We start from the raw sequence: 12,794 nt of genomic DNA, 5'->3' as shown, positions 1-12,794 counted from the left end.
CCTCCAGAGGCTGAGGCAGGAGAATGGAGTGAACCCATGAGACGGAGCTTGCAGCAAGCCAAGATCACACCACTGCACTCCAGCCTGGGTGACAGAGTGAGACTCTGTCTCAAAAATAATAATAATAGTAACTTCTTGGTCACTCCTAGACACAGTCTCCTGTGCAGACTCGTGTCACACTCTAACTTGCAAATCCAGAAGGTAGAACAGCTAGAGGGTCCTCACGACAAACATGAAGGCAGGAAAGCAGGCAGGTGATTCCTCAGCCCCACTTGTGAGGTGAGGAGTGCAAAGACAAGGAAGGAAGCAACTGGTCAGAGGGTTCCCATTGAACCCCGACCTCCCATCTCCCCAGCCTCCTGCCTCCTGGTCCAGAACTCTGTCCATGAAAGATCTGAGGAAACTCAAAGTAGGATCCTAAGCCCAAGACACTTGGGACCACAGAGCAAGTCATTTCTCTCTGTCCTGCTCCCACAAGGGTCCATTTCAGGGGAAAGAAGGGCGAGGACCTCAAAACATCGGGAGACAGAGATTCTCACACAGCCCGGAGGACTCTCACATCCAGAACAGAAACTTTACTGAAGCAAGAAAAGCAGCGCAGGCTCCTCCCAAGGGGCCCCCCACTCTTACCCTCCTAGGCTATCACCCTCAGCAGCAGAAGAAGGGAGCCTTCCACTGTATCAGGACCTCCCCTCAGTCCCCGAATCCTCCCCCTGGGGCAGGTCCCCAGCCCCCTCTGCTTCCTGCTCCCTATGCACTAGCACATGAGCTGGGGAGCGGGGGCCAGACTCTCCAGAAGCCAGAGTCCTCACCCCTCCACTGTCCTGAAGCCCGGTTCCTGATGACTCCTGGGTCCCCACAATCCCAGGCCCTGTCAGCTCTAGGGTCTCAGGGATGGGAGGCCCCAGGTTCTGGAAGCTGTTGTGCACTCAGGTGATGCAGTGACTGAGGATGCTGGCACTGTCAGGAGGCCGGGGTGTGCCTCCCTCCACCAGAGTTCACTGCACACAGGCTACTTCGCTTTGCAGTCGAGATATCGTCTTGGTCAGCTCTGTGAGTCTGTTGCCCAGGTCTAGAGGAGGTGGAGTACCGGGGGGCCTTTCAGAGGATGAGCCTGCCCTGTACTCCTTTTACCCTTTACAGAATCCCAGGGGTTGCCCTATCCGGAGTTCCTGAGGGAGAACTGGAAGAAGTGAGGAACGGGTGTGTGGGTTAGGGGTCAGGTGGATGGGTGAAACTGGGACAGGTGAATCCAATCGGGTGGGGAGGGAGGCGCTGAGGAGCTGGAAAGAAGGGAAGTCTGGGGGTCAGAGAAGGATGACAAGCCATGGGGACAGCTGTTACTGGGTAGACATTCATGCGTCCACCCGCCTGCCCTCTCCCCAGTCTATGGCCAGCCAACTCACCCCATCCTTCAGGGCCCAGTTCAGATCCCTCCCCGCTTTGTCCATTCTGCTACTCTATCCTTCTGCCTTCTTTTTTTTTTTTTTTTTTTTTTTGAGACGGAGTCTTGCTCTGTCACCCAGGCTGGAGTGCTGTGGCCGGATCTCAGCTCACTGCAAGCTCCGCCTCCTGGGTTCAGGCCATTCTCCTGCCTCAGCCTCCTGAGTAGCTGGGACTACAGGCGCTGCCACCTCGCCCGGCTAGTTTTTTTGTAGTTTTTAGTAGAGACGGGGTTTCACCATGTTAGCCAGAATGGTCTTGATCTCCTGACCTCGTGATCCGCCCGTCTCGGCCTCCCAAAGTGCTAGGATTACAGGGGTGAGCCACTGCGCCCGGCCCCTTCTGCCTTCTTATGAGCCTCTGAAAATGACGGGCTCCTTCTCCCTTCAGGCACCGATAGCAATTTGCGTCTCTCTTAGCTGCACTTAATGCCCAGTGTGATGGTTTCTCTTCCTCACCAGACTGAAAGCTTCCCATGTGTCCCTGCCCCGTCCCTCCCTCCAAGACAGGGCCTGGAACGAAAGAGGCCATAGTGATGAATGTTGGTGGAATGAGTCAGTAAGTGAGTGAATGAAAGAGGTGAATGAGTGACTGGGTAAGGGAGTAAATGGGAGAATAACTGAATGCACCTGAAGGCAGGAATGAGCAGTTACATGAAATGAGTGGGATAAATGCCCGGATGGGTCAGAGGGTGATGGAGTGCAAGGGGCCATGCTGTGCAGGTTGCCCTTCCAAGGGCAGGGCAGGATGGGGCCACATATTATGCAGGAATGAGGATGTGACTCTGGGTATGGGTCCTTTATCCCAGCTGAGCAAGGAAGAGGAATGGGGAGGGCTTGGAGGTGGGCAACGAACCTTTCTGCTGGGTCTCCTCGAATTCACGCCGGGTGGTCTCTATGTAGCGCTGTACCAGGGCCTTGATGATGCGAAGGCAGTAGGATCCATGCTGTTCCTTCCCAGGCACAGCCCCTGCCCCAGGATTGGCCTGGAATGGGAAGACAAGAGGGTGGGGGAGATTCTCTACCTCCAACCTTCCTCTGATCACTGCCCATGCCCCCGCACCCCCAGGCAAAAAAGGCCCAAGCAAAGTCTGTGTAGACTTTTCTGTCCCTGACCCACCTAGCCCCTGGCCTCCACCCCACAGTGTGGACCTGAAAGGTAGGACAGGGGCCAGAAGCTAGGGAAGGGCTGACGGTGAGAGGACCAGGAAGGGGTGGGTGAGGGCTGGGAGGCTGATGGTGAGGAGGGGAGAGCACCCTACAGACCTGGCAGTACCTGAATTAGGAAGGCACCTTCATGCCAGGCCAGACTGGGCTGGGGAGCTCCTTGGATAGCTGGTCTCTTGGCCTCCTCTCTCAGGCCACTGTCAGCCATCTAACTGCCCTGTTTGTGGGACATTTATTTGACTTCTTAAAATGTTTTTTTAAAAAATGTTCAACTATGTCTCGGACCAGTTTAAGACAAAAAGGTCTGTCTGGAGCTTAGTGAGTATTTCTAGCTTGGGAAGAGGGTGGCAAGGACTTCTGTTTAGGCTGCATGACACAGGGTTGGAAATTCAGGAAATGGCTAGAGCCAGGAAGAGGGAAAGGGAAGCCACGTGAGAGAGTAGAAATTGAGACAGGCTTTCTGGGGAACATAGCCTAGAAAGATAGATAAGCCCGGAGTATGCAGACAAATGGATGGTATAGACAATACAGGTGAAGGCCTGACACCAGAGTGACCAGCAACAAGCTAAGGAGGTACTCACAAAAGTAGGGATGAGGGGATAGTCTGGCTTCTTGGTTTTGCAGCAGGAACAGCAACAGCAAATGAACTGGCAAATTATCCTGAGAGATTTCAATGGTGGGAAGAAGTCAGTTAGAGGACAGGGAAATGGGGGCAGGGGCTGGGGATCTGGGGAGTGGGAGCTCTGAGGTCATCACCTGAGAAGGTAGAAGACAGCCTTCGGGGAGGGCAGGCTGTTGAAGGGCACAGGCAGTGTCAGGCCCTCTCGGAAGCAGGACAGATAGATCTTGGAGCGAGCAAACTTCCACTCCACGTCAGCATCATCCCGGGAGCCAGGCAGCAGGGGGTGGTGCAAGGACCACGTTAGCATATGGCCCTCCTGCCCACTCAGACTTTCTTTTCCCCACTCCTCACATCTTTGGTTCTCCAGTGTGCCTATAATCCTAGCCAGCCTCTTTCTTCTTCCCATACTTATCTCTGACCTCCCCTGTCCCCTGCATTTCTCCTGCCTGTCCCCCATTTCCTCTCTCCCCACCATTATCTTTCATCTTTCTGACATCCAGTTCCTGCCCAGCCTATTCTCCAGCCTGCAGACCCTAACACATCCGTTTCCTTCCCTCTCCCTCTCATGTTCCCATTTTCTTCTCTACAACACACTCCTCTGCCCAACCCTAAAGGGGAATCAGCACTAGACTTGGTGTCTGGAGATACTAATAGCATCACTAAGACCCTCATTTTACAGAGGAAAACTTGTCCAAAGCCACAAGCAAGACAACAGTAGAGGCAGAGCACAACGCCACATGTCTTGCCTCTTTGCACCCTATTCCTCTCCATTCCTTTTTCCCTTCTGCTCCCTGGCCTAAACTGGCCTCCGTTTACACACCTCAGTCTTCTGGAAGGAGTTGATGATCATAGCAATGAGCATGTTGAGCAGCACAATGACCATGACGATGGTAAAGATGCCATAGAGGGCCCGGCCCACAAACTCAGGCACCAGAAACTGTCTACCACGCTGTGCTCTTCCATGCCGAACATGGTCCAGAACAGAAACTGGAACGTCTCATTGAAACTGGCATGCCAGGCCAAGTAAGGAACAAAAAATGAGGGGTGAGAGAAGAGCCTGAGCTCACCCACACATACTCCTTCCCACCCCCAGGATGCAGCCAAGAGTGCCCACTTCCATGCAGCCCTTTGGACCACCTTGGCCAGTACAGACACTTGCTGTTTCTGAGCTCCAAATCTTTCTTTCAGTCAACCAGTATTTACTGAGCACACGGTAGTGTCACAGGTGCTGAGGATACATCAGTGGACAAGACAAGCACGTTCCTGTCTTCATGGCCTTATGTTCTGGGGTGCAGGGGGTAAGATGGATATTACTTATACCAACAATTTAAATTTGTGGCTGGGTGTGGTGGCTCACGCCTATAATCCTAGCACTTTGGGAGGCCGAGGTGGAAGGAGAGCATGAGCCCAGGAGTTCAAGGCTGCAGTGAGTTGTGACTGTGCCACTGCACTCTGGCCTGGGTGGCACAGTGTGACCCTGTCTCAAAAAACAACAGCAAAAAACTTTTGACTTATGTAGCAGTCACTCATGAATGAATAGCCCAGGAGGGCTTGGCCTTCCCTTGCCACTCTGAAGTGATGTCACCAGGAGCCACAAAGCAGGCTGGTATGAGTAGTTCCTGTCCCTGGCACTAAGAGTCACAGTAAGCTCAGTTCCTTTAAGCTAACAGCCTGAAGCCAGGCTATGGACAAGAATTCTTTGTAAGAGCATAGGTCTGAATACAGCTTCCATATACACTGGAACCATGAGAGAGCCTTGACCAAGTGTGGGTCCTTTAGCATCATCAATAAAACTATCAGGCAGTTGCACTCACAAAGAATTTATGATTGGGCAGCTGCTTAGGAGGCCACCTAGAGCTCCCTGGCCTCCTGGAGAAAGCCCAAGCTTCTCACCAAGACCTCCCTGAGCTTCTGATGTGGGCCCAGCTACCCTCTGTCACTTCCTTTCACAAAGTTCTCTCCATGTGCCAACCATGGGAGGCATCTTGCTATTCTCCAAACATACCTCCCTGCTTTGGCCCATGTCCCCTCTCTGCTCAGAATGCCCTATGTCTTCTCTGAAGTCCGTAACCTTTCTAGATGAAGTCCAGATTCTCTCTTCCTGCCTTCCCTGGTCATCTAAGACAGGGGAAGGTGCTTCCTCTGCTGGGCACCCTCAGTATACACTCTCCTTTCTCACAGCATTTGTTGTCGCAAATCGAGCTCATTTGTGCACATGGCTATCTTCTCTATGACAAAGGGTCTGGTTCATTTCTCCTGCCTGTGCTTCCAGTACCAGGAAACAGAACCTACTAAAAGAAAGTGTCAGTAAATAGGTATGAACTCAGCGACAGCAAAAAACCTACCACAACTGAATTGACTAAGAAAGTGAATGAATTTTAAAAGTGAGTGAGACTGGGTGTTGTGGCTCACAATGACATCGTGAAATGCTGTCATCTCAGCATTTTGGGAGGTTGAGGCCAGAGGATCGCTTAAGGCCAGGAGTTCGAGAACAGCCTGGGCAACATGGCAAGACCCTATCTCAACAAAAAGATAAAAAATTAGCTGAGTGTGGTGGTGCATGCCTATAGTCCTAGCTAATAGGAAGGCTGAGGTGGGAGGATGGCTTGAGGCTAGGAAGTCGAGGCTTCAATGAGCCATGATCATACCATTGCACTCTAGCCTGGGTGACAGAGCAAGACCTTGTCTCTAAAAAAAAGAAAAAAAAAATTTTTAAAGTGAATGAGTGGGCAGGGCACGGTGGCTCACGCCTATAATCCCAGCACTCTGGGAGGCCGAGGAGGGTGGATGACCTGAGGTCAGGAGTTCAGGACCAGCCCGGCCAACATGGTGAAACACTGTCTCTACTAAAAATACAAAAATTAGCCAGGTGTGGTGGTGTGCCTGTAATCCCAGCTACTCAGGAGGCTGAGGTGGGAGAATTGCTTGAACCTGGAAGGCAGAGACTACAATGAACAGAGATCACGCCGCTGCACTCTAGCCTAGGCAACAGAGCAAGACCCCATCTCAAATAAATAAATAAATAAATAAATAAATAAATAAATAAAGGGAGTGAATGAACAATAAATGAATACACAAATATATCAATTAATTATTAGCCATATTTAGGAAGAATTGAACACCCAAAAGAATAATGACTGTAATGGATTATCATATTGAGTCCATACTGATATTCAAAAAAAGAGGAAAGGCTGGACACAGTGGCTCACGCCTGTAATCCCAGCACTTTGGGAGGCCAAGGAAGGGAGATCACCTGAGGTCAGTAGTTCAAGACCATCCTGGCTAACATGGTGAAACACCGTCTCCACTAAAAATACAAAAATTAGCCGGGCATGGCAGCACAGGCCTGTAATCCCAGCTACTCAAGAGGTTGAGGCAGGAGAATTGCTTGAACCTAGCAGGAGGTGGAGGTTGCAGTGAACCAAGATCACAACACTGCATTCCAGCCAGGGTGACAGAGTGAGACTCTGACTCAAAAAAAAAAAAAAAGAAAAAGAAAGTAGGTGAAAGCACTTCTTTACAGAAGAATGCCAGTGAATAAATGTAGAAGAAATGACAGAGGCAGAAAATCACGATCTTGAAACCACTGTTATAATAGCCAGTTCAGGTAAAAATCATCTATGGATGCTAAATCCACTGGGTGAAAGCTTTTGAGGGAGCAGTGTTGTCACACCATCTCAACATAGCTTCCTGTTACTAAAAGGGCTTCCCTGGTACCATTACAATGAAGACTTTGCTAGAGCAATGGGCCTCACCAATGGGCCACACTGACATCATGCACCTTCTGCTGTGATGCAGTGGAAAGTACACACAATCAGCTAGGTCATGTTCTTGCCAAAACTGCTTAAACTTGAATCTAATTATGATCAATAATTTTTTTTTTTTGAGACGGAGTCTCACTCTGTGGCCCAGGCTGGAGTGCAGTGGCACAATCTCTGCTCACTGCAAGCTCCGCCTCCCGGGTTCACGCCATTCTCCTGCCTCAACCTCCTGAGTAGCTGGGACTACAGGTGCCCGCCACCACGCCCGGCTAATTTTTTTGTATTTTTAGTAGAGACAGGGTTTCACCGTGTTAGCCAGGGTGGCCTTGATCTCCTGACCTCATGATCCGCCCACCTCGGCCTCCCAAAGTGCTGGGATTACAGGCGTGAGCCACTGTGCCCGGCCATAATCAATAATTAATAGATAAATCCAATTTGGTCTACACTTTTCATGCAAGACAAAGAGAAGGTTGGGATGTGTTCGAGATTAAAGGAGGCTAAAAGGATATCACAACAAAATGTAACGTGTGATCCTAGATTGGATATCAGATTTTTAAAACTAGAGAGACTTTTTTCCAGGCAACTGGGGAAATATCAATAATGACTGTATAGTAAATAATATTAGGGCATGAAGCCGGGCGCGGTGGCTCACGCCTATAATCCTAGCACTTTGGGAGGCCGAGGCGTGTGGATCATGAAGTCAGGAGTTCAAGACTAGCCTGGCCAACATGGTGAAACTCCGTCTCTACTAAAAATACAAAAGTTAGCCAGGCATGGTGTTGTGTGCCTGTAATCCCAGCTACTCAAGAGGGTGAGGCAGGAGAATCACTTGAACCTGGGAGGCAGAGTTTGCAATGAGCTGAGATTGAGCCACTGCACTCCAGCTGGGCAACAGAGTGAGACTCTGTCTCAAAAAATATATATATTTATAGATTTAATATATATATATATAAATATATACATATATAATGGTATGGATGTTAAATTTTTTTAGTGTGATAATGCTTTTGTGGTTATGTTCTTAAAACACATCCTGAACTGTTTAGGGATGAAGTGTCATTGTATTTACAATTTCCTTTCAAGTGTTTCAGGAAAAAAAAAGAATAAAGGGAGCAACAGATCAAGCAAGTGTGGTAAAACATTAACAATTAGTGGCCGGGCGCGGTGGCTCAAGCCTGTAATCCCAGCACTTTGGGAGGCCGAGACGGGCGGATCATGAGGTCAGGAGATCGAGACCATTCTGGCTAACACGGTGAAACCCCGTCTCTACTAAAAAATACAAAAAACTAGCCGGGCGAGGTGGCGGGCGCCTGTAGCCCCAGCTATTCGGGAGGCTGAGGCAGGAGAATGGCGTAAACCCGGGAGGTGGAGCTTGCAGTGAGCTGAGATCTGGCCACTGCATTCCAGCCTGGGCGACAGAGCGAGACTCCGTCTCAAAAAAAAAAAAAAAAAAAAAATTAACAATTAGTGAAGCTGGGTGAAAGGTTTAGGGGTATCCACTGTAGTTTTCACAGGATTGACATTTTTCAAAATAAAAAGTTTGAGGAGAAAATGAGTAAAGTAATGAATGTATAAATGAACAAAAGAATGAGTGACAGAATGAAAGAGGGAGTGAGCAAACAAGAGAATTAGTTGAGTGAATAAATGAGGGAGGGAGGGAAAAAGGAGAGATCACTAGGGCTCCAAGCTGCAAGGTCCCAGGCTCTCCACCTCCCATCCTGCCTCTGCCCCTGCATACTTGCCCAGCTGCTCCATCTCCTGGTAGGGCATGTAGATGTTGTTGAGGCCACAGAGGAAGGCGGTCAGGATGATCATGAGGATGAACATAAACCTGGCAGGGGGTGGGACACAGGAGGGTCAGAGCAGGTCTCTGCCTTGAGAGAAGTCAGGCTCCGGGAAGAGGGATGAAGTCCTCCCTGGCTCTTTGCTCAACAAGTATTCAATTTGGTTATTTATTTATTTATTGAGACAGAGTCTTGCTCTGTCGGCCAGGCTGGAGTGCAGTGGCACGATTTCGGCTCACTGCAACCTCCGACTCCCGGGCTCAAGCAATTCTCCTGCCTTAGCCTCCTGAATATCTGGGATTACAGGTGTGTGCCACCATGCCCGGCTAATTTTTTTATATTTTTAGTAGAGACAAGGTCTCACCATGTTGGCCAGGCTGGTCTTGAACTCCTAACCTTAGGTAATCTGTCTGCCTTGGCTTCTCAAAGTGCTGGGATTACAGGCGTGAGGCACTGCGTCCAGCAGGTTATTTATTTATTTATTTATTTTTGAGACGGAGTCTCACTCTGTCACCCAGGCTGTAGTGCAGTGGTGCCATCTTGGCTCACTGCAACCTCTCAATCTCGGGTTCAAGTGATTCTCCTGCCTCAGCCTCCCAAGTAGCTGGTACTACACGCATGTGCCACTACACCCAGCTAATTTTTGTACTTTTAGTAGAGACTGGGTTTCACCATGTTGGCCGGGCTTGTTTTGAACTCCTGACCTCAAGTGATACACCCACCTCAGCCTCCCAAAGTGCTAGGATTACAGGTGTGAGCCATTGTGCCTGGCCAAATTTGGTTATTATTAACAATAGAGGCTGGGCGTAGTGGCTCACTTTGAGAGGCTGAGGTGGGCGGATCATGAGGTTAGGAGATCGAGACCATCCTAGCTAACATGGTGAAACCCCATTTCTACTAAAAATACAAAAAATTAGCCAGGCATGGTGGCTGGGGCCTGTAGTCCCAGCTACTCGGGAGGTTGAGGCAGGAGAATGGCGTGAACCTGGGAGGCGGAGCGTGCAGTGAGCTGAGATTGCGCCACTGCACTCCAGCCTGGGTGACAGAGTAAGACTCCATCTCAGGAAAAAAAAAAAAAAGAAAAAAAGAATAAAGGGTACTAAGTCCAAGTAGTCAAAGCTGAGGATGGAGCAGTCTCTCAGGGAGGGAATGAGATGCTGAGATTCTAAAGGAATGACACAGGGACAGCTGGGAGTCAGAATCCCACTGAACAGGAGTTATCATCAGAAGAGTCAGAGCCACGTGTGAGAATGAGTTGGCCTGCCACGGGGAGGCCAGAAGAATCCTGGGTGGGGTGGGAGGTTCTACCCCAAGCTAAGCTGAGCTAAAGTTGTTAATATTAATAGATGCAGCTAAGGTTTTTCCCACCAAGGACACTCACTGTAGTCCTACTTCAGGCTGGGGATTCCCAGGGAGGCAGGCATTAACTATAGGCTCTGATTAGGTGAGAGGCCAGGTTTTGCTGGACATGATTAGGTGATAAGGACCAAGAAGGCCAGATAAGGTCAGGGGTTCAAAGAGCAGCTGCCGAGTGGAAAGGACCCAAAGGGATACCTAAGTCCAGTGCCATTGCTTTTTCCTTAATGATGTGAAAACTGAGGCCCACAGAGGGGTCATGGAGACTGACAGAACTGGGACTGGAACTCCCAACCAAGGGCTCTTTCTGCTATCTATGGTTCGTAATCTTTTCTGGGGTCATGGGCCTCTTTGAGAATTAGATGTAAGTTGTAGACCCTCTCTGCAGAAAAATATACATTTACCCTTTGCCTGTAGTTTCAGGGGTCTTTGGTGCACATGCCTCTGGAGGAACGCAGGTCAAGGATTTCTGTGTTACCCAAGAGCTGGGGAGGTTTGGAAGGAAGTCAAGTGGAGTCTACAGAGCAGAGCTCAGAGCAGGGCCGGTACGCACCAGATCATGTCATCGATCATCTTGCCGATGGAAATCTGCAGAGTGCCCAGCGACTCATGGGCCGGCAGAATGTAGGCTAGGTGGGTAAAGCTGAGCATGCTGGTGACAGCGAAGAGCACCTCAGCCAAGAACTGAGGATCCTCAGTGTGCCACTTGCTTCGTTCTGTGCCGGGTGGAATGGGGGCTGTGGCTGGAAGCCAAGAGCCAAGAAAGAAGAACTGGGGGATTCAGGGCTGAGTTGAAGGGACACTCACCAGCCGTGGTGAAATGGTAGCAGGCAGTTGCTTGGGAGGCAGTCCTGGCAGTGCATGTGGGCAAGCCCAGGCAGGAGGAGGCGCAGTGTGAAGGCTGCCAGGTACAGGGACAGGATGACCATATCCAGGAAGTTTCACCAGTCCAGGAGGTAACTGCGCAGGCCCTCAATCCACACTTCCTTGCACTCAAACCTCAGGAAGCCTGAAGCGGGGTGGCAGGGAGCCAGGACAGGATCGGACCAAACGTCTCCTTCTATGTCAGAGCTAGATTACGAGGCGGGGGAGCCTATGAATGGCCGTGGGGTACTAAAACATTATGGGGTGGTCAATGACATGTAAACATGTAATCTACTCAGGAACAAGTGATCTTATGTGAACATAAAAAAGACTCCTTGCTGATGCAGACACTGCTGGCGTGACTGCACCAATGATCTCAGTCAGTAGACACTCAGAAAGTATCACCTGGGACAGGCTGTTTATTAGGAGGGAATGACTGAAATTTGTTTCTCCGTGCCCTCCACCAAGTAAATACTGGACAAATAATTGAAGAATATTGATTTGAGGCTGGGTGCGGTGGCTCACGCCTGTAATCCCAGCACTTTGGAAGGCCGAGGCAGGAGGATTGCTTGAGGCCAGGAGTTCGAGACCAGCCTGGGCAACATGGTGAAACCCCATCTCTATTAAACTATTTTTATTTTTATTTCTATTTTTTATTTTTTTATTTTTTTATTTTTATTTTTTGAGACGGAGTCTCGCTCTGTCGCCCAGGCTGGAGTGCAGTGGCCGGATCTCAGCTCACTGCAAGCTCCGCCTCCTGGGTTTACGCCATTCTCCTGCCTCAGCCTCCCGAGGAGCTGGGACTACAGGCGCCCGCCACCTCGCCCGGCTAGTTTTTTGTATTTTTTAGTAGAGACGGGGTTTCACCATGTTAGCCAGAATGGTCTCGATCTCCTGACCTCGTGATCCGCCCGTCTCGGCCTCCCAAAGTGCTGGGATTACAGGCTTGAGCCACCGCGCCCGGCCTAAACTATTTTTAAAAAGTTAAAAAAAAAAAAAAAAAAAAAAAAACAGAGTATCAACTTGAAGAGGCTCCAAATTCTCAGGTTGCTCAGGGTACCTGCGTTCCAGTGAGGCCCAGTACCAGACCTGGGGCTGGGGGTCTTGGGAGCTGGACCCCATTAGCTAGGCAGCCCTGCCCACGTGGCACCCTTCTCATTCCCTGGATACAATCACGTGCTTTTCCACTCACTGTTTGTTCCCTCTGCCTAGAATGTCCTTCCACATCCTCTGGAAGCCCAACCCACCTTCGTGGCCTAGGTCACATGTTATCTCCTCCAAGTAGCCTTCCCTAAGCAGGTGGAGTGAATTTCTCAGGGTTTTGTGTTCTCACAGCTCATATCTCTGTGATCCCATCACTACGGGGCACTGCAGGATATCTCTCCCCAGGTCTGTCTCTACCCTGCCTCCCCCTGAACTTGGAGCCCCTCAAGGGCAGGGACTATGTCCACTCATCTCTGTCCCTGGTGCCCAGAACAAATTAAACAAATACGTCAAAAAAAAAAAATATATATATATATATGTATATATATATATATTTTGAGACAGAGTCTTGCTCTCTGTCCCCCAGGCTGGAGTGCAGTGGCATGATCTTGGCTCATTGCAACCTCCACCTCCTGGGTTCAAGCAGTTCTCCTGCCTCAGCCTCCCGAGTAGCTGGGATTGCAGGCACAAGCCACCACACCTGACTAATTTTTGTATTTTTTTTTTTTTTTTTTTGAGACGGAGTCCCGCTCTGTCGCCCGGGCTGGAGTGCAGTGGCCGGATCTCAGCTCACTGCAAGCTCCGCCTCCCGGGT

At 50.0% G+C, this 12,794-nt stretch overlaps 1 protein-coding gene across 1 annotated transcript in view; it reads right to left on the bottom strand.

Moving 5' to 3' along the window:
• Window positions 1-680: 680 nt before the first annotated feature.
• LOC104665163 (short transient receptor potential channel 2-like) overlaps window positions 681-12,794 on the bottom strand; it is a 50,352-nt gene continuing 38,238 nt past the window's right edge. Inside the window, 10 exon segments of the mRNA XM_030917484.1 lie at window positions 681-1,072; window positions 2,299-2,428; window positions 3,191-3,269; window positions 3,366-3,494; window positions 4,053-4,170; window positions 4,173-4,237; window positions 8,731-8,823; window positions 10,686-10,848; window positions 10,940-10,979; window positions 10,981-11,141. Coding sequence (XP_030773344.1) covers window positions 681-1,072; window positions 2,299-2,428; window positions 3,191-3,269; window positions 3,366-3,494; window positions 4,053-4,170; window positions 4,173-4,237; window positions 8,731-8,823; window positions 10,686-10,848; window positions 10,940-10,979; window positions 10,981-11,141 — 1,370 coding nt within the window.

The sequence above is a fragment of the Rhinopithecus roxellana genome, chromosome 15 (genome assembly GCF_007565055.1).
Source record: "Rhinopithecus roxellana isolate Shanxi Qingling chromosome 15, ASM756505v1, whole genome shotgun sequence".
In the NCBI taxonomy this organism is placed as follows: Eukaryota; Metazoa; Chordata; class Mammalia; order Primates; family Cercopithecidae; genus Rhinopithecus; species Rhinopithecus roxellana.
This window is presented reverse-complemented; position numbering and strand designations above follow the sequence as displayed.